Genomic DNA, 27038 nt, shown 5'->3' with positions numbered 1-27038 from the left:
GCTGGTATGGCGCATAACAAAATAGCAGCTTTAAAGAAGACATGAGTGGGTACAGCAAATGAAAACAGAAGGCAGATAATAAGAAGAGCAAATTCTGAATCAGCAGCAGAGGAAATGGAGCTGCTGGTTCGGAATCTATATCTGCAATTTTTCCTTGTGGAATTTCGGCAAGAAGTGAAATAGGACGTGAAAAAAGATAAAGGATCGACTCAAAGTAAAAATACGAAGATAAGTGTGACAAATGAGCAAGGAAAAGTGTGTTGCAGTGCAAAGCATCACACGTACACATTACTAGCACAATGAACTCCATAGATAGGCAGTGTCTGTCTTGCCCATACACAAATTCAACTGCCAATGAGACCCGCAGCATCAATGAGCATGTAACAACAATACAGGGAAGGTATATCATAATTTGTTACCACATACTGGGTTATCTCTACATACATTTGAAAGCATATTAATGGAAAAAGAAACCTTATGTGAAACTTGTTCAATATTCTTGAGTTAAGTTGCATGAATTCAATTTGACATACAGAAGCTAATTCTATGCATTTTCAATCTTTTTGGTCTCCTATTGATTCATATTTAAAGTTATGATTCATGTTTTTTCACTGTTACTATTGCATTTATTAATTAGTATACTCTCTTAGCTTATTATTAGTAACTCTATTTATTTAATTTATTATGCTATGAAATGTATATTTCCCCTATCCCTTCTTCCCTCCCTTCCTTCCTTCCCTTCCTGTTTTTGGTTATCCTTTGGTTGACGATTGTACTTTGCGTTGTACTTTTTTGTGACTGCTTATTTATGATTGTTCTTATTCACTTGCATGTAATTTAATGATATAACTTGTACTTTTTCTGTATGTATCTTTGTGTTTTTTGTCTGCTAAAAGTCAATAAAATCATTTTGAACTTAAAAAACAGGTAAAAGCTCAAAGGGTATTATGAGATTCAGAAGTTATTTTGATTGTAGGTGGCATAATCCACAGAAAACATTTAAGCACATAAAAGGCATGGGGAATGAAACAACAAAATGAATGGTGCCAGGCATACATTTACATTTTTTTGTCACTTACGAACTAGTGTTTGAAACATGAGAGCACTTATATATTGGGTCTACCCGACACCAAATGTAGACCCTCTAGCACATTCCATCCCAAAATGAAAAGAACAAGAGTCATGCGAGTAGGAACCTTTCCTTGAAATAGACTATTCTGAATTCTCGTCTCTGTCTATGATCGCTAAAGGATGCCCCTGGCTTATAACCAAGAACAACAGGGAAATGGTTTATTTTCAGAGGTTATGAATTTAGGTGCTTTGTAAAGCATTGGACATAAACGTAAGTCAACAATAGAGCACTTAAGACAGAGTCCAACTTAATAAAAGTAAAAGAAGAAGAAACAAACTAAGTGGCGTGTAAGTGGCAGGTGTAACATCCATAATTTCTATTACTCAAGCTCTGCTCTAGCGGATGCAAAAGCTCAGATAAATGTTCTTTCAAGGAGCTCAGTCATAATAGGTATTTCGTAAATGTGGCAAAAAAGATGACTGCCCTTTTAAAGTGCTCAGTCATAATAGGTATTTGGAAAAGGTTGTGGTTAATTGATGTCCTCAATCTGTGGCCCACGGCATTCAAGGTTTTGGAGTATAGGACACCTAGGTACCTGACTCAATGTTTTTGTTTTTGGAATGCTTGTTTTCGCTTGATGAAGTACAGATTTGTTAACTGAAGCAGGAGTCAGATATAACAATTTCAAACAAATGAGAAATAGCTGAAATATCAAGCAGAACTACATCAAAGACAAGCAGCAGTTAAAGCAGAAGATACTACCTCAGTGAACAAATTGAAGAAAATACCATCAAGAATGCATCTACGATACAGATGAACATTCCAATATAATAAAAGTGAATGTCCACATGCATTTCCAGAAGCAAAAAACGAAAATGTAGATAGATCAAAGCACAGAAGACTGTCTCCTTCAACAATTAAACGAATATTGGTTCAACCATCTTGATTGGGATGCATCGTTTCAGAGACAACACACACATTCTAATTCTATTACCATGAAAAAGTGGGAATAGAAAAAAAAATCTTCAAAGGAATATTTTGATAGTCCAGATCTTCCAGCCAGTTGTTTTAATTCATGGTATAAGAACATGCAATGATCTGGATTTTTAGCACTATGGTTCCCATCAAATTAGCAAGAAAAAGCACATTTTTCAAAGCGGTGCAGGACTTCCTTAAAAACTCGCAACAAAGCACTGAGATGATCATAAATCGTTAACTCTTAGCCTATGGATCACAGACATTAAGCATTTTAGAGCTTGACCATTTTCTAATTGAGTTTTTTAACATTAGTTAAAACACAAGCCATTTTATGGTGGATTTTAATTAATTTTTATTTATTTTTTCCACAAAAGATAAGGGAAAGTGAAGAAGGAAGAGAGAAAGCCTGCACACCCAGAGTTTACATTTTTCTGGCATAATATGCCAGCTATACTATAGAGTTTGCAAGGAACCATTATATTCTCTTTTGCCTTTGAATATTATGCTTTTTTCTTTTTAAATTTTTTCTATTATCATGGTTTTAAGTAATCTATACAATAAACTTTGTATTACGTTAGTCCAGATCTTCCAGGAAAAAATAGAAAAACAGTGAACGCAACAAAAAAAAACCCACCATAAAAATGAAAGTCTTCTAGATATTTCTTCATTTGAGCATAGGATGAAAGATGTACATCTTCGCAACAGCTGATTAAGCTCCGCAGGAAAATTACTGAATTACTTGTACCCTTTCTGTTTGAGAAGATATGATGCTGTGGCCACTCATAACAATGCGTGTTAGACCTGGTATCACTGGCGTGAGTCTACCTTCCAATTTTAAGTCTCGACTACGCAGTGCGCATGCGCTGGATAGGATGACCTTTAGCCGTCGCTCTGCTCTTTTTGGAAGCACACACTCATGCTTGAGGCGGTAACCATCTTGTGGGAGGGAGCAGAGGCGCGCCACAAGCATGTGTGCAGTGCTTCCGAAAAGAGCAGACTGAACGCGCACGCAAGCACTACTCCCGGGCTCACCTCCTGCTCCCCCTCTCTCTCACACGAACACACCACTGCTGCCTCTGCCTTGCCTGCGAATGTGAGCTTTTTAGTCCTGCAGCTCCCTCTCAATACTACATGAGCCTGGAAAGTGCACACTTCCTCCAGTAGCACTTCTTCAGTAGGGCAGAATACTATCAACTCGGTTTTCCTCAAAGGGTGTAATTGTAGTCTTTTAATCTCGTGTGAGCGATATTGAGGAGTGCCTTGTTAATACGTAGTTAAGATCTTAGTAGGGTTAACTTCCCAAAGCATTAGCACTTCAAAGTACTCCCACAGTCACTCTTCCCCAGCAGCGCATTGCTACTGCTTTAGCGCCTAAGCATGATTGTCATAATTACAATTCCACATCTTCAAAATAAAAAGCACAATATATAGATAGGGAATCAAGGGGACTCCTGCATCTCTGCTTCCTCCACAAGGATCAGGGGTGTCCAGATATTACCACAGTATTGATTCCAGTCCCCCCAAACCTTCCCCTACTTCTCGGGACAGCCCCTCGCCACATACACCGACTTATCCCTAAACATACACCAGTCTAGATCTTCCACCCACTTCTCGACCCGCGCGGTTGGTAGGCTCCCCACAATTGAGCAATATTATGCTTCGCTAACATACTGCTAACGTAACCCATTGTCTTGTATATGTGTTCAGATCCGTGGGCTCCCAGACATTCAAAAGACACCTGCGGGCTTCCGGCCGTAGTTCCATCCCCAGAACCTCTTGCATCGTGTCATGGGTCCCCACCCAGTATTCCTGCACCATCATGCAATGCCACAGCATGAAAGTGCCAATCTCTCCACACCCCCTCCGACACTCCCTGCTTTCCGCTCGACCCATACGTACTAGACGAGGCTTTTGACATATGTGCTGTGGAGAACCTTTAGTTGTACCAATCTAAGCCTCATCTGTACCGCCACCACCCGTGGAGAGGTGACCGCCTCCTGCCAATCATCATCCATCTCAACCCCATCAGCATTCCACTGAGCCCAGATCAGTACAAGCAGGTCCGCCGTGCAATTTATAAGCTTTTTATGTACTAATGAGATAGTCTTCTCCGGTAGGTGGCAGTCTAGCACTCGGTCCTCCAGCGGGGAAGCGTTGCATCTCTGGGAACATGCGTAAGTATCGCATGCCTAACATGGAGGTAACGATATCGCTCGTTGTTGTGAAGGCGATACTGTTCCTTCAGAGAGTTAAAATCGTGTATTGCGCCCTTTCCCCAAATATCCTTGATGTGCGTGATTCCATTGCCCATTTATCAAAGCCCTTGGTCTTCCTTAAACTCCCCAGTTTCTCAGAGTTCCACAATGGGGTGGCTAGGGTAAGCTTTCCCTCCCACTAGAGATGTCTATTGGCCGCATGCCACACCTGCATAGCGTGCGCCGTTGCCCTGATGAAGTCACCCCCCGGCACCTGCCAGCGATCCATTGCATATCCAGGATCCCCAGGGGGCCCGTACACCGCTAGTTGGGAAGCCCAGTAGTATTTCCTTAGGTCTGATAATCCTATCCCCCCGTCATACCAGGGGAGTGTAAAATTAGAAAATGCTATACGGGGTGCACAGTCCCAGATAAGCTGTCTCTGGAGGGCTTCTATTTCCCTGAAGTAAGAAGCCGGCACTGGATCCATCGCGACTGCAATGCGTAGAGGAATCGGGGAAGGGCCATCATTTTAAACAGTACTACCCAGGAGTGAGAGTGGGAGCGCCCTCCACCGCGCCACATCTCCTTTAAACCGAGTCAGGGCGGCCTAGATTGTTAGCGTAGCGTAACTTCGGATCAAGCGTTACATAAATACCGAGGTATCTAAATCCTGTCGGTTCAATTTGTATCGAGCAGGTCTCCGGGATGACCGGTGGTTACCCCTGGAGGACAAAAAGCACTGATTTCGACCAGTTTATGGCAAACCCAGAGTACCTCCCAAATATAGCAAGCACGTCCAGGAAACACATCAGGGATCTCCTGGGATTAGTAAGGTATAACAGGATATCATCAGCGTACAATGAAATGTTGTCCTCCCATTCCAACGTCCACGGCAGGCCTCGAATCAAATGTTCCCACCTAACCCACGCCGCCAAAGGCTCCAGAGCCAAGGCAAAGAGGAGCAAGGACAGGGGACATCCCTGGAATAACCTATTTTTAACTATTTCTACCATCTTGAAGAATTATTATTGAGTACAGTATTGTAGATTTTTGTCGTTTATGGTCTTGTGATGAGACTACATAAAAAATACTTATTTTTATATAAAACCTGTGTAGTGTATTTGTAGTGTTTTCACTGTATTACTGTATGTGTTCACAAATGCTTAACACACTGCCTCTGAGATAAGCCTGGCTGCTCGTGCCAAGCTACCAAGGGGGTGAGCAGGGGTTATCCAGTAGTGTAATCCCCTTTCCCTGACTTAGAAGCAAGGGTCCCTATGGGGCAGGCTAACCATCAATCAGGGAATAATGCTTCAATGAGATGTTATAATAGATCAATTGGCAGAGCTATTACTTATCCTTCACATACACATTATTTTTCAGTAAGTTCTAATGTAAACTGTTTGCACTGAATGATGTCTTTAGTGGCAGCACCGCAAACATTTCAAAACATTTTCTGATTTACTGTTAACTAATATTATAGAGTTTTCTGTGGGTATAATGAGTACATCCTTCCAATGTTTTGTACAAGTCCAAACTGGAAAGTGTTTGACAGGAACACTGGGAACAAGAGTAGAAACAGAGTGCAGTCTGAAAAAAACTATGCACGGTCTTCCCATACTGCTATTGGAAGTCTCTTTTTCTTGACAAAGTATGCCATGGCTGTATTGCAAAATCTAGTTCCTTCACTTTAAAAGAAGAGTGACTGGGGTCAAGATTTCATAAATATATTTACAATAATGCAACATTATTAATCAGACATATGGCAAGGTGTTTGGTGCCTCAAATGTACAGAAAGGGTGATGAGAACTGAAGAGAAGACACCAATTTGTCACACAGCTCAATGAATGAAAACCAAATTACATATATACCTTGTTTGGCTGACAATACCCCTGTCAAGGCACTGCTACTTGATTTGCTGTTCGTCTTTGAATTTTTCCTCCTCTCCAAAGCTGTCTAAAGAACACATTTCAATTAAATATAGACAATAGAAGCTTGTTCAACAGAAAGACAAATAATATAATGAGTGTTTGTTATAAAGCGAGCATGTCCTACAATATTGAACACATAAGTTGATAACTAAAATTGAGAAAATAAAATATATGGCTGTAAAGAAAGTTAATTAATACAATACACCTTTAATACTTGCAATACAATGATCTTTGTTAATAACGTTTCCATAAGCATCAAAATCCTTTACACAGCCCATTGTCATTTCACCATAAAGGAAGATCCGCTTCCCTTAGAAATATTCACATTTGATGTTTGCAGTAAAATCAATAGTGGGCCATTGCCTCATTTGATCCCGGTCCTAAAATCTACACTTGCCAGTAGAAAGCATACTTCTACAACTGGTGGCAACTAAATGTTCTCATTTTAGCAAAATCTAGCCCAAGAAGCATTAACTTGAAAATGTGCCAGCTGCTTCTAAATAAGGTGAGGAGATGATTAGTACCCATGAGCCCGGTACCGACTAGCAATAGTGTCTCACTTGCCCTCCAACTCACGCAGAGAGGAACAAGTGATTAGGTAACCCCAGAACACAACACTCCCGACCCTCTCAGGAATCGCAGTATCAGAACACACACTTCCACTCTCACACTGGTCCATAATAAGCTCTTACAGAGACAAAAGAACATTTAAAAATATTTATTTTAACTATTGTACTCTAGTATGCAGTATACCTGCCACAATAAGTAAGAAGATGCCGAACACAAATACGGTCAGCACAGTAATTAATCCATAAATCATAAAAGGAGAAGGAGCTGTCAATATACAAGACAGGGTATACTAATCCTCCTCCACTTCTACAGATTCAAAGTGATTATTTATCAGAAGATCTCTGGGTGTTTGCAGCAGACCCATACCTTAGCATGCACAGATGAAGATTCTCAGGTATAGTCGCAATCTTGTCTGTGTATTTTCAGGTCTATGCATACTTGTATGACAAAGAGCATGTGTTCCCAAACAACAGCTGCATGCGTGTGTTTTGTCTATGTGCTAGAGCTTGACCAAAACAGAATAACAAGGTTCATAGGAGTTTGACCTTGTTTACAGTGTTCAGACTAAATCCCAGGAAAATGCAGAACACAAAAATAACAGTAAGTTCTGTGTGAAAGTACAGAGTGGCACAAAGCAAAATATGTGAGCGTAGTAACGTGTGAAAAGAAAAGCAAGGACTGCAGCATGCTCATGCTAACATAGGGAAAATGGCAATGGACCTCCAAGGTACATATGACACCAGTGGCCATTAAACCATGAGGCAAGAAGGTTCAAATGGTTTTTCCCTCACACAAGGCTATCTCACACGAGGAATCGTGGTCATAAGATCAGTGACAGAAGAAAGATCTCAAACCGGGTTATAGGATGAAAATTTCTCCACAAGAACGCAAGACAGACGTGTACCATTCACAGTGCTTGAAATTCAATCTGCTAATGACGGCTAATAAATACTATAGAGATCTCATCTTTTGGAACCATTTATAAATCTTGTTAAAAAGTTGTATTTGCTACCATTTTCTGAACACTATATTTGCAGCCTTTTCTTGTAGTTTACGCTAAAGGAATTAGTGCAACAGAAGTGAAAATGCAGAAGTTTTAAACAGAACCCTAAATGAATTTTTAAGTAAAGCTGGGCTATCTGTCATCACGGTGTCAGAATAGGAAATGAGTCTCATGTTTTATGCAGGGTGCATCCCTGGAATCTTATTCATTATTTTCACTTGGCACCCCACAACACAAAACACTAGTTTGTGGACATCACTGCATTGTTGGCTTACGTATTTATAGCAGACAAAGGTTTTTCCAGCATATATCTTTCGGAACCTTTTTCTATTTTATGAGTCTTATTGAAGCCTCTGATATATACACTTTTTAAACCATTTTGAGTGCACACTGAGACATGGCTCATACCATCTAGTTCTCGTAACAAGAAACGTGAAAGTCAAGCAAGACACAAAAGGCCCTCTAAATAATAAAAAAAGGAATAACTATTTTGAAAGCACTAAACTTTAATAAACACAAATTAAGAAGTTCAAAAGTGGTCTTAATGAAGATTAACCATTATTTGATGGGGCAGAGAAATCATATCTACAAAAACCTTGATAATCACGTAACCAAGAGGCTCAAGAGATTAGCTCTCTGACGAATGGGTGCGCTCATTTGCTACACTTTGTGTAACACATGGATTTTTCAGAACCTCAATGACAACCCTGACGGCAACACTCCAACTCAAATTGTTCCAGGCTCACAGTTGCCACCCCGCCTCTGGTAAAGACATAGAGTTGCAGGACTGAGTAGGCCATTAGGGGCAGACATCACCTCTTGGCAGCATAAGCTCAGTCTTCATGTAGTAGGTAGGAAAGGTGCCTGAGATGCACAACACCCACCACAGTCTGCAAAAGATTGTAGGAAGGTACCTCCTGACTATGGTTGCCCCCAACTTTTTGCCCTGTGTTTTAGCTGGTTTTTGACATAGTCGACCTGGGATCCTGCCAATCAGGACCCCAGGCCTACTGCTCTCTCTTTAAAATGGATTCCATGTACCATAGGTACATTTCCAATTGGGACTGGGCCACCTTATCAGACCCTGTAACTCAGGGCATAGGTGTACCCAGGGCCTACTGAAGGACTGGGTTCTTCGGACCCAGCGGTGCCAGGGCACAACACCTAAAACCTTCGTGGGTAACCTGCTCCGGCGTACAAATCACAGAGACACGGGACACTTCCTTCGGCGTCAAAGAGTCAAGGTTTATTTACTGCAGGGAACACAGAAGTCACAAGAAGTACATCGAGTGTAGTTCGGGGAGACTGCTTCAAATTGTATTTGTGGATCGCTCCTTTTATACAGTTTCTACCCATAGGATAACATGATACACAATAGTTTACAACCTGGTTCCCACAAGTCGCTCTCAGAGGGGTCGCTTAGATCACTTTGAAACACACAAGATCCGGAACATAAGTGCGGAAACATTTGGCGGTTCCCAACTGTAAAAACCCATCTTCCCACCATTAGCAAATTCCAATCAGCAGTAAAGTAGATCGAAACAGGAACGAAGACAGGTGCAGAGGAAGACGGAGACAGTGGGGAGATCGGAAAGGGTGTAAAAGGGGAGTGTCGAGAAGCACGAGATACAGGCATCAAAGGGACGTGCCTAATGAGATGCACAACTGAGACAATAAGCCCGTGCGGCAAGATGAGCCTCGAGCGGCGCCATCTGCCTTACAGTAGCATCCCCCTCGTCATAAAGACACTTTCAAAGAACATGTGTCTTCCGCAAATATCTTGGGAGTCCCAGGGTCGCGAAGCGGACAGCGTCCGTTCGCTGGCTACTTGAGGGCAAGAGACAAAATGGATGCCGTATCTAAGATGGAACCCGTGGGTACAGATGACAAACCCACATAACAAACGAACGGTTTAAGTTAGCATAGCGAAACTGCGCACACTTGCTAAACTCGTCATTTGCGGTTCATAGATACTAGACTCGACCATATTCGTGTGAGTCGAAAACACCACTTACAATTGTCACGGAACCTCAGACGCTCCTTTTGCCCTCATGTAGGCAAGCACTAGTCGGAATCATACTCGATATTCATCAGACCATCAAGATGTCGTTGTAGCATAGCTCTGTCCAACCGAGTCCCCTTGGTAACAGATGGTTGTCTCATACACGTTGTAGCACAGAGGCCACATAAGGCAGGACCACACTGCACACAAAGGCAACACGTGAACAGGAACACTACCACAACCCCGATGATCGTCAGAATCTTCCAACCCCAAGTCGACACCAGGCCCCAAAACCAACCAAGTAGCGTCCAATCCCCTACATCCACGTGTATGGATTCGGAGATTTTGTGCAACTTCGAGATGGCTTGATAGACAGTAGGAGCATTATCTGGAATGAAAATGCAACAGCTCGAATGGATCACTTTACATACCCCACCGCGATCTGCTAAGACAACATCTAAAACCATACGGTTTTGTAATGTCATAAGTCTCTCCGCCTGAAGTTCTGTGGTGATATTACCAAGGGCACTGGCAGTAATGTTAGCTGTCGATTCTACCACTCGAGTCAAATGTCTCAGGTTCCTACTATTAACCATAGGTCCCCAAAACGGGAGGAAACCCTTGAAAAAGTCTCCTGCCTCTTGACCGGCAGTATCCTCTTCACTAATTACGCCTCGTACAACTCTAGTCTTATGATAATCGGCATCTACAGTGAACGTCGGAGGCAACAGATTTGCAACAAAACATGAGCCCATGAAGTCTGCGGGCAACCATGTGTATGCACGATCATGACAGATGAAGTACGTACCCTTGGCAGCCAGAAGCACAGGGATCGGGGACATTGACAGAACGTAACTTTCAGTGCAAGCACTTACTCCAAGTGAGGCTTGCGAGCCACGACCCACAAGACAAAGATTACCAGTGTGGGGTACGACCCATATTGGAGACGAGCTTTTAAGCTGCTTTTCATTAGTGAACGTACTATATTCCCCTCTATTCGGTGCCCTATAGGCTTGTACCTCTGCCTTAGGGATGAGATAAGCATCATGGATCTCATCTTCCAAATCCTGTATTATCATCGATACCACCCACTGCCATGAGGTAGGACCCGGTTTGGGGGAACGTTCTGGAGAGGGGTGGAAACCTAGTGCGCTTCGAAGCATTGTTTGGTATGCTCGAGCTGACCCTTGGGAACTATACGGTAACACCAGATATGGAATACCCTTACCCGTAGTATGTGGCATCAACCCACACACCCAACAATTAGTAGTGTTAACCACTAACTGATGCTGATGGAGGAGCTGGATAAAGGAATTGTTGCGGAATTCTACACGTCTAGCCTGTTCGTGTTCTGGTAACATATGAAAGGAATGAGGAGAAGCAGTAGAAGTAATGTTAGGGTAAGGAGTAGGAGTAGGGGTAGGAAGTAAGAAGTAAGACATAGTGTAATACACCCCACCCGCCAAAAATGCGGAAGCAGTTAAAAACAATACAAACAATTGGGATACAAAACATTTCGTACGACTAAGTTTCTGCAGTTTGACTCTATACGCCTGCGTTCCTTCCAAATCGTTCAGCTTCAAAAATGCCATTTCCCTACGACCGTCCGCAACGTTTCTTGACGCACTTCGTTCTGTGCAGCAATAGTCAATTCCCAGGAGTTCCTAGGAACCGACGGCCTTTAACCTAGCGTCAAGACCTACTGTCCAGAAGGAAGTACGCGCGCGGCCCTACGGCCCTCAATACACAATATGTATTTTATTTAGCACAAATAGTTCAGCTGTGGAAGGAAAAAGATACAAGAAAAAAATCTTGATATATGTACAAAACAATTTTCAGTGATACGAATTGTTCACAGTTGATCAGGGGAAACGAAGATATTGCAGTTATCAGTTTCAGCAAAGCAAGAAAAAAATTTATTTGTCCTTAGTATGAGAACGCAAAGAATATCGATGTTTCCCGGGACGTGTCTGCTCGTCAAACAAAGGATCCGTTGAGGAGACAGCGTCCTGTTGATCAGTTTGTTGATTTGGTCTTGAGTCTTTTGCTGACAATGTTCCAACAGTGGCTTTCTGCTGCGCTGAGTGTTCACCAACAAGTTGTGCGTCACTAAAAGGTACAAACGCCGGCAATGTCTCTGCTTCTGTTGACGCAATGCCTTTCCTCACCCACGGGTCTGCCGGCAAAGGAATAGGGACTCGCTTACAATGGGTAGCATGTACCCAATTCTTCCGCCCCTCGAGACGAACGGCAGTCCTCGTGGCCAAAAGCACCTGGTGAGGTCCAACAAAGCGGGGGTCCAGATTCTTCTTGCGTGAAAAATTTCGGGTGACAACCCAATCACCAGGCTGGAGCTGGTGGCCTGGACCCTCCGTCTGCGTCGGCAAGGCGTCGTAAACCTGTTGATGAATTAACCTCAGTTTAGCAGTCAAGTCATGTAAATAGTCAATCAACATCGGATACTCAAGATCAACAAATATACCTGGCCTAGGAACCCCCCACACATTCGCAGGACGGCCGAACACTATTTCATAGGGACTAAGCCCTATTCGGGAGTGTACAGTCGCCCTAGTTGACAGTAATGCTAGAGGCAAAGCGTCAGGCCACGAAAGTCCAGTCGTAGCCTGAATCTTCGCTAATTTTAATTTAAGGGTACCATTGTAACCTTCAACCAATCCAGCTGACTGGGGATGATTGGCGCTGTGGAATTTTTGATTAATTCCAAGGCCCTTACACACACTCTTCATCACACTTCCAACAAACTCACTTCCGTTATCTGACCACACGACTCTAGGCATTCCATACCGAGGAAAGTATTCCTTCAGTAGGATTTTCGCAGTAGACAAAGCAGTATTATCTTTGAGGGGATAGGCCTCGATCCATCGGGAGAATGCGCAAACCACAACCAAAACGTATTTCAGGTTATTGCATCGCTCCATATGGATGAAGTCCAATTGGATCACCTCAAAGGGATACGAAGGAGGAGCAAAACTGCCAGGGGGAGTTGGGGTTCCTTTGCCAGGATTGTACATTATACACACCATACAATTCTTCACCAAACGTTCAGCACACTTAGTAATTCCATCATTCTTCCACACATCAGCCAACAACTTGCAAATACCTTTCGCGCTAATATGTGCTAACCCATGTGCCATTTGCACAACGGCCAGTACATACGCATCAGGCAACATCCATCTTTTCTGATCTGACAAATCAATCCAGCAACCATTCACATCCAACCTTCCCGTACTTTCTTTCCACTTCATCTTTTCAGTGTCGGTGGCCTCATTCTGAATTGCTTTCACACTCTCTATAGTATTCTCACACATACTTGATTCTGTAGGCCACCTAACCGAATTCGTCACATACATTCGAGTGCTAAGGTTCCGGGCAGTCTCCTTAGCAATCTCATCTGCAAACGCATTACCACGACCAACATCATCCGTCACTTTACGATGCGCACTACATTTAACAATTGCAACTTGAGCAGGCAAAGTCAATGCATCCAAAAGATCGTTCACAAGCTGGCCATGCTGTATTTTCGTGCCATGTGACGTCAAGAAACCACGTTCTCGCCACAATCGTCCGAAACTATGCGCTACACCGAAAGCATACTGACTATCGGTGTACACATTCACACGTTTACCTTTTGCTAATACACATGCTCTAGTAAGAGCGATCAGCTCTGCAGCTTGGGCAGAATTCTGATCCAATCTCGCAGTCTCAACAACAGTATTCAATGTCACCACAGCATAAGCAGTAGTCACATCACCATTCGGCAATTTAAAACATGACCCATCCACATACAGGATGCCATCAGGGTCTTCCAATGGGGTGTTTTTAAGGTCCACACGACCTTTTGTTTCCTCCTCTGTCCGCAAGTAACAGTCATGTTCTGTTACTGCATCTGACTCTGCACTGATTGGTAACAAAGTTGCCGGATTTAGGACATTACAACGTTTTATCTGAATGTGGCTTGCCAAGAGCGTCAATTCGTACCCAGATAACCTCGCACTCGTCAAGTGCTGAGTTTTCGTACGGTTCAAAAGAGTATCGACTGCATGCGGAACCATCACCGTAAGCATATTATCCATGACCAATCCTGCTGATTGTCGGATGGAGACCGCAGCTGCCGCAGTTGCTCTCAAACAACTCGGCAATGCTCTAGCTACTGGGTCTAAGGTCGAGGAAAAATATGCACATGGACGTTGCTTACCACCAAAAGGTTGCGTTAAGACACTCAACGCACAACCTTCCCTCTCGTGAACATATAACGTGAACGGCTTGCTGTAATCAGGGGTTCCTAACACAGGGGCCGAACACAATGAATCACGTAATTCAGAGAAACTTTTCTGACATTCTTCCGTCCATGGTAAAGGAGTCGAAACATCCTTGCACGTAAGAGCCACCAATGGTTTCGCTAGCAATGAAAAATTAGGAATCCACTGCCTGCAGTACGATGTGATACCTAGAAAGGCACGCACATCTCTTTGGGTTTGTGGCACAGCCATGCGCGCAATCGCTGCAATTCTCTCTGGGGTCAATCTCCTTCCCTCCTTTGACAATAAGTGACCTAGATAGGTTACTTCTTGACAACAATATTGGAGTTTAGAAGGTGACACCTTGTGATTTAACTCACAGAGATGTTGCAGCAACGACACTGTAGCAATTTTGCAAATGTCCTGAGTATCAGCAGCCACCAATAAGTCGTCGACGTATTGGATCAAAGCCGCACCAACCGGCAACCTAAACGCATCTAGTTGACCCTTCAAAGCTTGACTGTAAATCGATGGACTTTCACAGTAGCCCTGAGGAGCGCGTTTGAACCGGAAGCTACGTCCACCAAGAGAGAAACCGAAAAGGTCCCTGCTCTCTTCGGCAATCGGGATGCTGAAAAACGCATTTTTCAAATCAATCACCGAAAACCATGAAGCCGTAGCTGGAATCAGAGTCAGTAGCGCCGTAATGTCAGGCACAACAGGGAATTGAGGAACCACAATTTTATTCACCTCCCGTAAATCGATAACAAAACGATAAACAGGCGGTTTGGTAGAATCAGTACGTTTAAGAATGGGCAGTACAGGACTATTGCACACGTTTCCCCGAGTTTCTTCAATGACATCTTTCTCGATCAAATCATAAATGATCGCTAACAAAGCTCGTTCACCATCCAGGGAGATACGATATTGGGGAATACGTGGCAATCGCACATTCGATTTCAACTGAACAACATAAGGGGAGATATCAAGTAGGCCCACGTCATTTGGACCCGTCGCCCACAAAGATGCAGGAAGAGAACTCAATTCCGGTGGAAGCTTATCGAGGGACAAGTACATGGGAGAGACTACCCTCTCTCCTAACGTAAGCTTTACACCCGCAGGAGAACAATACAAAGTTGCATACAAACGTTTAAGCAAATCCAGACCCAAAAGATTTTCACCACAACCAGTGGTTAAAATCAACGGAGCTTCGAGCTCACGAGGCCCAATTTGAAGGGGCAAAGGGCGCGAAACTGGATTGCTAACGGGGGCGCCAGAAAATCCAACGGATACATTTGTTAAGCCAGACAAAGGTGCGCCAGGGAGTTTCGAATGCATGATAGAACTTTTCGCTGCACCAGTGTCCAACAGAAAAGGCTCAACGACGCCCGATGTAGCAACTGCGACGTAAGGCCCTCTCTGATCAACCGGAACTGATACCACTCCCTCTCCTTGTCTTAGGCTGTCCTAGTAATTACTATCGTCAGTTCCCTGATCGACGTAATAATCGTCTACATTGTACTGCGCAGATCGTCCTTGCGATGATCCACGTTGGTCGAAACAATTATTAGAATTTGATGAGTTGTCAGAGCGGTCGTTCTGAGCACCACGACCTTTACCACGTGATGCGTGCTGTGCACCACCACGGCCTCCTCTAGACGAATTACCACCACTACGGTCATTTAAAGCAGGACAATTGAATTTAATGTGTCCCTCCTGTCTACAATAAGCACATTGATTGTACCCCAACGAAGATCTCTGAAAAGATGAATCATTATGCGGCTGCGATCGATTCGATTGCGACTGCGATCTATTCAGCTGAGGCGCATTCTGATTAGAACGCGGCGGATATGCTTGTTGGAACAACACTTTAGTTTTCAGCTCTTTCGTCTTTTTATCGGCACGGTCATTTTCCTCTTTTTCTCTATTTTCGTAATATTGTGCCGTAGCCAATATCTGAGCTGAGGTAGAAACGGCCCACGCACTTTCTGAATTCTTCAATTTATTGCACAAGTCGGGCAATAAGTTCGATACGAATTTATCCACAAACAGCCTTTGTCCACCCTCAGTACCCATATCCTGTCCACTATGATCAACGAATGTTTCCTCGAACCTCGTAAAGAAGTCTGAAACACTCTCATCTTTCTTCTGCTTACAGGCTGACAACTTGTCCCAATTTACCCTCATAGCTGGCATAAGCGTTTTCATTAACGTAATGATTCGCTGGGGAAGAAGTTCAATCAACTGATCGGGTTTAGTAGCAGCCACTTGTCCAGCGTCTGCCGCGGTAATGGCAGCCCAATCACCACCTAATTCATTCGCGTGATCTTGGTGACGAATCTTGGCCCATACCGGTTGCGGTACGACATTGCCAAACAACATGTCGATATCGGCCAGATTCATTATCGTAGCGTCTACGAGCTGCGATAATTCTTTGTAATACCCCGCAGGATTTTTGCGAGGATCAGGCAAAGTTTGTTTCACCTGAAGCACTTCCGATCGTTTCCAAGGGAGGTGTATCCACACTCTCTGGAAATGTGCTGGTATTGGAGCATTAGCATTAGTATTATCAGCGGGTACCCAAACTGGCGGAACTTCTCGCATAGGATATTGGCCAGACCCATCTCGTTGTTCAATGTCCTCAACGAACAATGCATGAGGAATAGGAGCAGGACGAAGAGATAGCAACCGTTCAAGAGCACGTCGGACATTAGTATCGACTATCAGTCCAGTTGCGAACTGAAGCCGAAGATTAGACAGGGCGGTCAGCACCTCGTCAGGCGCATTGGCCGCTATCTGATCATGTAAGAACTTGCACATTTCATCAAACACATATCTCTGAGTAGGTATGTTGAATTGATCAAACGTTTCGAGGACAACACGAGGTGGATTTCTAACAGGGTTTATCATCCAACCCATCGCCATATTGTATAGCGCAACACGTTCTCTATTACCAGGAAGCTGGCTACGTCTCTGTGGACCATCAGAACCTGCAGACCCAAAAACAGGTCCGAGCGACTGAAAGAAGTTTGTCGCAATGGGAGAATCACGATTACGGGTAGAGGGACAAGAATAAGACACAGGACTAACAAGAGAAGGAGTAGAAACATTAGCAACAACAGGGGTTAACAACACAGGAGCAGTAGCGTGAGCAGTAGCGGGAACAGGAGTATGTGGAAGCGGAGGAGCAGTAGGAATAGAAAGAGGCAAAGGAGCAGGAACAGTCGGAAGAGCGGGTGCAGGTTGAGGAACTGGTGGAACAGGTACGGCAGGGACCACAGGAGCTGCGGTACCCTGTACGTACGGAGGTGGCGACTTCATAAGATAGGACATTAAAGAATCCTCAACTGCCTCTTCCTTCTTATCCGACTCCGTAGACAAAACAGGATAGCATTTGTCTATGGACATACGCTGTAATCTCTCAAACACTTCCTTATCCTTATCCTCCTTATCACGCTGAAACTGCTCAGCTTTCTTCACTATAGTAGCAACAGTATCTCGCTGACTACGTTTATTTTGTCTGATCTCTTTCTGTCGGGCTTCTTTGCGCCACAACCGAAAGGCATCAAACATGGCCGGCCTTGATTTACGTTCGAACAACTTTATTTCCAAATTATCTAAGATCGACGCTTCGAAGCTACCGTGAGGTGGCCAACGAAGATCGCCGTCTTTCTTTGTATATTTGATCCAATAATCGTTAAAAGCAATCGGGCCTAGCCCATGTTTGCTATATAAGTCATATGTAGGAGTTCCAACCGGAGGTATCGGACACGAGTCCTCCAGCAGGGAATCCGCACCACAAGGTCTAAAGCAACTGAACAAAGTACTGCGACCAGGCATCTTGCACACCAGCCGAGTTTCACAAACTTCAAGGGTTACGGGATTTCGGGATTTACCAAGTCCCAGCAAGAACAAAACCCTCGGTCTTTGGCGGCTGCAGTCGTCAAACAAATACAACAACAACAAAGTACGCTAGCAAAGTGTCACCGACAAAAACACTCACACAGCGTGTACAACAAAGACACCCGCTAAAGTGTCTACAACAAAAACACTCGCTAAAGTGTTTACAACAAAGAACTCTGGGAGCGACCCACAAATACTTAACTCAAAGATCAATGGCGTCCTCAGGAAGGCCCGTCAATCGTCTCGCTATACCAAGGTCTACGCCAGGCGCCAAAACAGGTCTACAGTCAGGGCAGCAGTCCGTCGCAGCCGTTAGGAGGCGGGAATCTTCGCGGGAAAAGTCTTCGGGCCACTTATTTCGACAACAGGATCGATGAAGCGGGGTGCACCTTCCCTCGGAGATTTCACACGAAGTTCCTCACGATCGTCAGGCTTGGACCGGTACCACTGATGCAGCCCCACGTTGGGCGCCAACTGAAGGACTGGGTTCTTCGGACCCAGCGGTGCCAGGGCACAACACCTAAAACCTTCGTGGGTAACCTGCTCCGGCGTACAAATCACAGAGACACGGGACACTTCCTTCGGCGTCAAAGAGTCAAGGTTTATTTACTGCAGGGAACACAGAAGTCACAAGAAGTACATCGAGTGTAGTTCGGGGAGACTGCTTCAAATTGTATTTGTGGATCGCTCCTTTTATACAGTTTCTACCCATAGGATAACATGATACACAATAGTTTACAACCTGGTTCCCACAAGTCGCTCTCAGAGGGGTCGCTTAGATCACTTTGAAACACACAAGATCCGGAACATAAGTGCGGAAACATTTGGCGGTTCCCAACTGTAAAAACCCATCTTCCCACCATTAGCAAATTCCAATCAGCAGTAAAGTAGATCGAAACAGGAACGAAGACAGGTGCAGAGGAAGACGGAGACAGTGGGGAGATCGGAAAGGGTGTAAAAGGGGAGTGTCGAGAAGCACGAGATACAGGCATCAAAGGGACGTGCCTAATGAGATGCACAACTGAGACAATAAGCCCGTGCGGCAAGATGAGCCTCGAGCGGCGCCATCTGCCTTACAGTAGCATCCCCCTCGTCATAAAGACACTTTCAAAGAACATGTGTCTTCCGCAAATATCTTGGGAGTCCCAGGGTCGCGAAGCGGACAGCGTCCGTTCGCTGGCTACTTGAGGGCAAGAGACAAAATGGATGCCGTATCTAAGATGGAACCCGTGGGTACAGATGACAAACCCACATAACAAACGAACGGTTTAAGTTAGCATAGCGAAACTGCGCACACTTGCTAAACTCGTCATTTGCGGTTCATAGATACTAGACTCGACCATATTCGTGTGAGTCGAAAACACCACTTACAATTGTCACGGAACCTCACTACCAGGGGCTGAAGCATGTATTATGCCACCCCTGGCTGGCCTCCTAAATTTGACACAACTGGCTGCATGACAGCTGGGGCAAAGTCGTGTAATCACCCTTTGCTGTAGGTGTAGTATACCTATACCTAACCCTAAAATGGACACACAGATTCCTATCAGTCACTCCTATGGCAGGCCTTGACAATCCTGAAGGCAGAGTGCTTGGAATCGTGTGAGATGGTGCTCTGGCATGAGCTGAGCCTGTCTGCAGCTTGCGGAACCAAGTCCTAATAGCTGTTCCATGATATCGCATACCATATACTCTTAAGTGCATTATAATCCTCGCGGTTAAATGCTAACTTTGGTATTGCTTTATCAAAACATGTCGAGTAAGGTGTCATACGAATTGGAATACTAACCCCTCGCCAATTCTGGCGACGGGGTTAGCATTCCACCCTTCTAGAGGGACACGACATGTATGTAACTGTGAACCCCGGTTAAAGTTAAACGAAGCCTCAGCTCCACAAAATGGATGCTGCCACCACAGACACGAGTCTGACCCCCTGCAGCTGGGAGTCCTTCCAGCGAGGGGAGCCTGGACAAAGGGTTTCCTGTCAGGGGCGGTGCTAGCACCGTCCCAGACATGGTTTTGTGTATCCTGGGTAGGCAGGGCTTTACAGGAAGGTGACTGCTGAGTGGCACCCCGGTGCTCACTACGCATAGGCCGGTCAGAACCAGTTCCAGGGGCACACCAGCCCCTGGCCTGGGGAAAGTCCGGCATGGCAGAGGGGTGTAACCACCCCCCTCCTAGTCCCACCCATAGGCAGGACCTAGTCACCGGGTCAGCCCCCTTTTTTAGTATAAAGATAGGAGCGGGCCCCCTGTTAAAATTAGATCATCTTTGGAATGAAGACCCGACTTTCTGCGAAAGACATCAAGATTTCCTTCTTCAAGATTCTCCCTTGTGGCTAAGGAGTAGTCACCCTGCATCCGCAGGCACCATCCTAAGAATACTGCGGTCTGCTGCAAGTCCTTCTTCACGAATCCGACGACCCAGCTCGACGAGACCCGGCTTCCCTGGCACCTCTGACCTCTACTCACCTCTACAGCAAAGCTGAGAACCGTGAGTGCGACGAGACCTCGAGGGACCGACGATCGCCAAGACTGCACGACTTCTTAGCAACAAGCCCACCGAGTGTCCCACTGGTGAGTGCTTTGGGGTCCGAGAAGCCCCAACCCTGAGCAGCTCCAGCACCGAAGATCAGCCCTCCAGCATCTCCACGATCTGCGTGGGGCCCTTCTGCTTTTGCCTGCTCACCGCGTTGTTTGGCTACTAGCCGGCTGGCTTGTGGCCTTCTTAACGACGCCCGACGACATCACTGCTGCTGGTCTGGTTGCTCCAGACTGGCCCTTGCTTCCTTCTTCAAGAGAGGCACCCCGGACCCTCCTGGTCCACTCCACACGCCATTTTGAGTCCACCGCGTGGGCTTGAATTTGCCAAGGCTTTGTAGCCCAATCCTGGGTCCAGCGACGCCGACAGCTTCATCCATCGTGGGACAGCTCGCTCCTCCATCCTGGTCGCCGACAACGCCTCCTGGTCCGTGAGATCTGCGAAAACAGCGTCACCCACTCACCTAGTCGAGGTGACTACCATCCGGTGCCCTCCTGGTGCCACTGACTACTGGCTAGTAGTCTCGAACTTGGTCCCCTCTGCTTTCAGGTGTCATCTTCCTTCGATCCAGGCTTGGATCCATCGAACTTTCTTCACTGGTCGCCTGCCAGCAACTTCTTTCTTCCAGGCTCCTGGTCCGTCTACGAGGATTCCCGACGTCTTTTGAGACATATGCAGCTGCAGCCCCTGGGGCTAGGTAACTTCGGCATTTCGGTGCCCCAGCATAGCCTCACTATCCAAGGGTCAGGATCCACTTTCGTTTTCCTCCTACCAGGTCGGGTTCGCCCGAGAACACTAACTTTGTCATTACTAGCTACCATAGACTTTGTCCCGCATCACGCGTGAGAGTGCACACTCTGCACCCGAGTCCCCTAGGCCTCCTAGAAGTAATCTGAAGATTCTATAGTCAAGTCCTAGCGATTCCTAAGCCTATTAGTACTGTACTTACCTGCTAGTAATTTCGCATTCCACTTTCAGAGTATATGGTTTTCCGTGCTCCTCGGGCATTTGTATATACTGTGCTAACTTAAGTATTTTCGTAAGGGTTTTGTTTTGTGCTTAGTACCTTGTCCTCATAAAGAGTACAGGGCTGTTGTGATTCTTAATAAATATCTTGTTTATTTTCATAACACTTGTGTGGTGTCCTTTCACTTGGTGTTCAAGGGGTATATGTGTGGTAAACAGCTGGCTTAACACGCCCTCTCGAGTCTTTAGCCTTAGACTGCTCGTATCCACGCTACTAGGATAGCTGGTCTATAAGGTTGACTCACAACCAATCATCAATAAGGGTTGCTGGACTGATACATAGTGTTCACTAGAATAGTGAGCACTGCATATCAGGCCACCTTCTCACATTGGTGAGCAGCGGTTGGGATTTGAGCTTGCTGTTGTTTTACCACACGTATCCTAAGAATATCTTGTTGAAAGATCACATAAGTACTGTTAGGTACATATAACTTAGCTTAGAATACTCTGAGTTCTACTGAAACAGCTGTTGCAGCTCCTCAAGGCTTAGCACACCTTGGCTGCAACTCTTAGCAAGGGATCAGTAGGCAAACACATAGTGTAGGTAGGTGCATCACTTACACCACACTAGAAACAGTATGTCAGACAAAGGAGGAAACTCTGAGTCTCCCCTTGTGTGAGTGGACCCTCCACAGGTCCCCACTTCCAGATATACTGTTCTTAGCTTCAGAGAGTTGAGACAGGTGTGTACCTCCAGGAAGATAAGACAGGGGTCTAACCCCACAACTTCCTTTCTGATTGGTCTCTTAGAGGCTTATGATGCCAGTAGGGCTGGTAACCCAGACCCTTCTAATCCAGATGGGAGTAGGGCCTCCTTACAGGGACCCTTTGATAGCCATGACCATCCCCTCCAGGAAGCAGATGATGCTGAGGATGAGGATGAGGATCAGTTGTCAGGGGATGAGGCAGATAAGGGACAGGTAGAAGTCAGCAGACTAACCAGGTCCAACTTAAGCAGGCATGAGAATGGTACTAGGGGACCCCTGGGGCCACTCTCAGGCCAGCTTAACATTGGGAATGGACGAGTTAGGTCTCTATCAAGAGGCTCTAACAGGTCCCTTCGAACCAATGGCTCTCACAACTCTTCTCACAGAGGGGTGACTTCCCCTCAGAGGAGAGTGTATGAAGCTGAAGAAAGGGCAGTCAAACTGAGGATTGAAAGGGAAGAACTTGCCCTGGCCAAAGAGAGACTTGCCTTTGCTAGAGAGCAAGAATTATGTGGGCTACAGCCCACTGGTGGCAGCAATAAACCTAGCAATAGGGAAAGGAGTTTTGATACAAAGCACCTGAATAAGATAGGGCCCCCCTTTAAACAAGGGGATGACATCCACAAATGGATTACTGCTTTGGAGAGGGCCTGCACTGTGCAGGGTGTTCCCCAAAGTCAGTGGGCAGCTATCTTGTGGCTCTCCTTTGATGGTAAAGGTAGAGATAAGCTCCTCACTACAAGAGTGGAGGATGCTAACAATTACCAAATCTTGAAAAATACACTGGTTGATGGGTTTGGTTTAACCACTGAACAATACAGGATGCTGTTCAGAGACACCCAGAAAACTCAGTCTCAGGATTGGACTGACGTTGTTGATTGTGCCACTAAGGCTTTTGAAGGCTGGCTACTGGGTAGTAAGGTTACTGATTTTAAAGGATTGTACAATCTAATTATGAGGGAGAAAATCTTAAGTAATTGTCAGAACCAGTTATTACACCAGCACCTGGTAGACTCTGATCTGACCTCTCCACAGGAATTGGGTAAGAGGGCAGACAAATGGGTCAGAACCAGGGTCAGGCCTAAAAACCAGGGTGGTGACCAAAAGAAGGAATCAACCAAGCCTCAAGAGAAGGGTGGGGATAAATCCACAGAGAAGACTTCCCAAGGGCCCCAAAACTCCAACAAGGGTGGTGGGTCCCAGAACACTCCTTCAGAACAGAAGAAACCTTATTGCCATACCTGTAAACAGGTGGGCCATTACAAAAGTGATGCCAGTTGCCCTAAAAATGGCAATAAGGGAAATATACCCCCAAGTAATACTCCTAAACCTCCTGTTACCACTAGTGGTAATCCCCCAGGTGGTGGGAGTGCCCCCAAGAATGTGGTGGGCATTACTTTGGGCAATCAGGAGGACTATGGCCTAGCCAGGTCCCCTGACCACACTCTTGTCTGTGAGACTGGCATAGGGTTTGCCAATTTCACTACTGGACCCCACATTTTGGGGAAGTATAGACAAGAGGTCATAGTGAATGGTCAGAAAGTTGAGGCATTCAGAGACACAGGGGCCAGCATCACCGTGGTGATTGACCATCTGGTCCCCTCTGCTCAACTGACCCCTGGTTTTACTTATCAGGTGACAAACATTCATGGAGTGAAAAGAAGGCATCCCATGGCAGTAGTCAAGCTCAGCTGGGGTAATGTCACAGGGCCCATGAGAGTGGCAGTGACAGATAACCTACCTGTAGATTGCTTACTGGGGAATGACCTGGAACTCTCAGCATGGGCTGAGGTGGAGCGAGAAACTCACTCCAGAATGATAGGCCTATCCAGACAGGTTAGTGGGGCAGTAATAGCTACAGCCCCAGTCCAAGCACCATTCCTCCCTGAAAAGGTTGGAAGGGCAGTGGTAGCCACTGCCCAGGCTCAGACAGACTTTCCAGAACAGGATAGGAGGGCTGTGACAGTCACAGCCCAAACACAAACTGAGTGCCCTCCTGAAAAGGTTGGCAAGGTTGAAATGGTCTCAGCCTCTACTCAAACAGATAGTGAGGTTGTGAAGCCTGAAACAATGGATCACTCCACTCAAACAGAGAGCATTGAGGAGGAAGAAGAGTCTTCCCCCTCCCAGACACTAGGTGAGAGCCAGCCTCCTCAGGGAACTGACTCTACCCCTGTTGAAGGAACTGCCCCAGAGGTAGTCAGGCCTAGCCTGGCAGAACCCCTGATGGCAGTGGACCCTTCCCAGGTGGGACCCAGTCTGGAGCAGGTAACCTGCACCTCTCTACCCTGCCTCAGTCAGCCCAGGGCTGAAGAGGTCAGGGAGGCCAGTGGTGGACCCCAAAGGGCCCCCTGTCCAAAAGAACCCCTTAATCAGCAGATTAGGATCACTGAAGCTGGTAAACCTAGCCAAGTGAAAATAAAACAGACTCCTGAGGGATCCCCCTTAAAAGTAGTTAGGGACCTCCCACAGCTGGACACTGTTGGGCACAGCCAAACATGGGGCCTAAAAACCCCAGACCTGACCTGTCCCTCCAGTAAGCCAAACAGAGGGACTCAGCCTCCAGCTTTAGGTAGCCAGAGGCTGACCCTGAGAGCTCAGTGCATCTCAGCTAAAGAAAGAAAGGCACACATGATGAATGGTGATTGGAGGAAGTTGAGCCCAAAGGTAGAGGAGCCTCACTTCAGTACTCCATCCCAGCATCAGCCTTTTACTTTCCCAAGACACACCAGAGACAAAGATTCCCTATGGTGGAGACCCTCAGATACCCTTAGGGTGAGGTGTTGCCTAGTGGACCATGACACAGGGGGAAACCAAGCCAGAGCTGGTCCTTCCTTATATGGCCACTTAGGTAATAGAGGCTTACCTGGACAAGGATAGCCTTATCTCCTTTCGTTTGGGGGGGGGGGGGGGGGGTTGTGTAGGAAGGTACCTCCTGACTATGGTTGCCCCCAACTTTTTGCCCTGTGTTTTAGCTGGTTTTTGACATAGTCGACCTGGGATCCTGCCAATCAGGACCCCAGGCCTACTGCTCTCACTTTAAAATGGATTCCATGTACCCTAGGTACATTTCCAATTGGGACTGGGCCACCTTATCAGACCCTGTAACTCAGGGCATAGGTGTACCCAGGGCCTACCAGGGGCTGAAGCATGTATTATGCCACCCCTGGCTGGCCTCCTAAATTTGACACAACTGGCTGCATGACAGCTGGGGCAAAGTCGTGTAATCACCCTTTGCTGTAGGTGTAGTATACCTATACCTAACCCTAAAATGGACACACAGATTCCTATCAGTCACTCCTATGGCAGGCCTTGACAATCCTGAAGGCAGAGTGCTTGGAATCGTGTGAGATGGTGCTCTGGCATGAGCTGAGCCTGTCTGCAGCTTGCGGAACCAAGTCCTAACAGCTGTTCCATGATATCGCATACCATATACTCTTAAGTGCATTATAATCCTCGCGGTTAAATGCTAACTTTGGTATTGCTTTATCAAAACATGTCGAGTAAGGTGTCATACGAATTGGAATAATAACCCCTCGCCAATTCTGGCGACGGGGTTAGCATTCCACCCTTCTAGAGGGACACGACATGTATGTAACTGTGAACCACGGTTAAAGTTAAACGAAGCCTCAGCTCCACAAAATGGATGCTGCCACCACAGACACGAGTCTGACCCCCTACAGCTGGGAGTCCTTCCAGCGAGGGGAGCCTGGACAAAGGGTTTCCTGTCAGGGCGGTGCTAGCACCGTCCCAGACATGGTTTTGTGTATCCTGGGTAGGCAGGGCTTTACAGGAAGGTGACTGCTGAGTGGCACCCCGGTGCTCACTACGCATAGGCCGGTCAGAACCAGTTCCAGGGGCACACCAGCCCCTGGCCTGGGGAAAGTCCGGCATGGCAGAGGGGTGTAAACACCCCCCTCCTAGTCCCACCCATAGGCAGGACCTAGTCACCGGGTCAGCCCCCTTTTTTAGTATAAAGATAGGAGCGGGCCCCCTGTTAAAATTAGATCATCTTTGGAATCAAGACCCGACTTTCTGCGAAAGACATCAAGATTTCCTTCTTCAAGATTCTCCCTTGTGGCTAAGGAGTAGTCACCCTGCATCCGCAGGCACCATCCTAAGAATACTGCGGTCTGCTGCAAGTCCTTCTTCACGAATCCGACGACCCAGCTCGACGAGACCCGGCTTCCCTGGCACCTCTGACCTCTACTCACCTCTACAGCAAAGCTGAGAACCGTGAGTGCGACGAGACCTCGAGGGACCGACGATCGCCAAGACTGCACGACTTCTTTGCAACAAGCACACCGAGTGTCCCACTGGTGAGTGCTTTGGGGTCCGAGAAGCCCCAACCCTGAGCAGCTCCAGCACCGAAGATCAGCCCTCCAGCATCTCCACGATCTGCGTGGGGCCCTTCTGCTTTTGTCTGCTCACCGCGTTGTTTGGCTACCAGCCGGCTGGCTTGTGGCCTTCTTAACGACGCCTGACGACATCACTGCTGCTGGTCTGGTTGCTCCAGACTGGCCCTTGCTTCCTTCTTCAAGAGAGGCACCCCGGACCCTCCTGGTCCACTCCAGACGCCATTTTGAGTCCACCGCGTGGGCTTGAATTTGCCAAGGCTTTGTTGCCCAATCCTGGGTCCAGCGACGCCGACAGCTTCATCCATCGTGGGACAGCTCGCTCCTCCATCCTGGTCGCCGACAACGCCTCCTGGTCCGTGAGATCTGCGAACACAGCGTCACCCACTCACCTAGTAGAGGTGACTACCATCCGGTGCCCTCCTGGTGCCACTGACTACTGGCTAGTAGTCTCAAACTTGGTCCCCTCTGCTTTCAGGTGTCATCTTCCTTC

General features: G+C 46.3%; 1 protein-coding gene across 5 annotated transcripts in view; it reads right to left on the bottom strand.

The window, feature by feature from the left end:
- Nucleotides 1-27038, bottom strand: part of CCDC149 (coiled-coil domain containing 149) — a 441302-nt gene that overhangs the window by 81846 nt on the left and 332418 nt on the right. For all 5 annotated transcript variants that reach the window (XM_086964019.1, XM_086964017.1, XM_086964021.1 and 2 more), the window contains one exon: nucleotides 6120-6204. In XM_086964019.1, coding sequence (XP_086820145.1) covers nucleotides 6120-6204 — 85 coding nt within the window. The remainder of the gene's footprint in view (nucleotides 1-6119; nucleotides 6205-27038) is intronic.

Source organism: Lissotriton vulgaris, chromosome 3_2 (assembly GCF_964263255.1).
Source record: "Lissotriton vulgaris chromosome 3_2, aLisVul1.2, whole genome shotgun sequence".
Lineage (NCBI taxonomy): Eukaryota > Metazoa > Chordata > Amphibia > Caudata > Salamandridae > Lissotriton > Lissotriton vulgaris.
The sequence above is the reverse complement of the archived record's forward strand: the minus strand, read 5'-3'. Positions and strand labels throughout refer to the sequence as shown.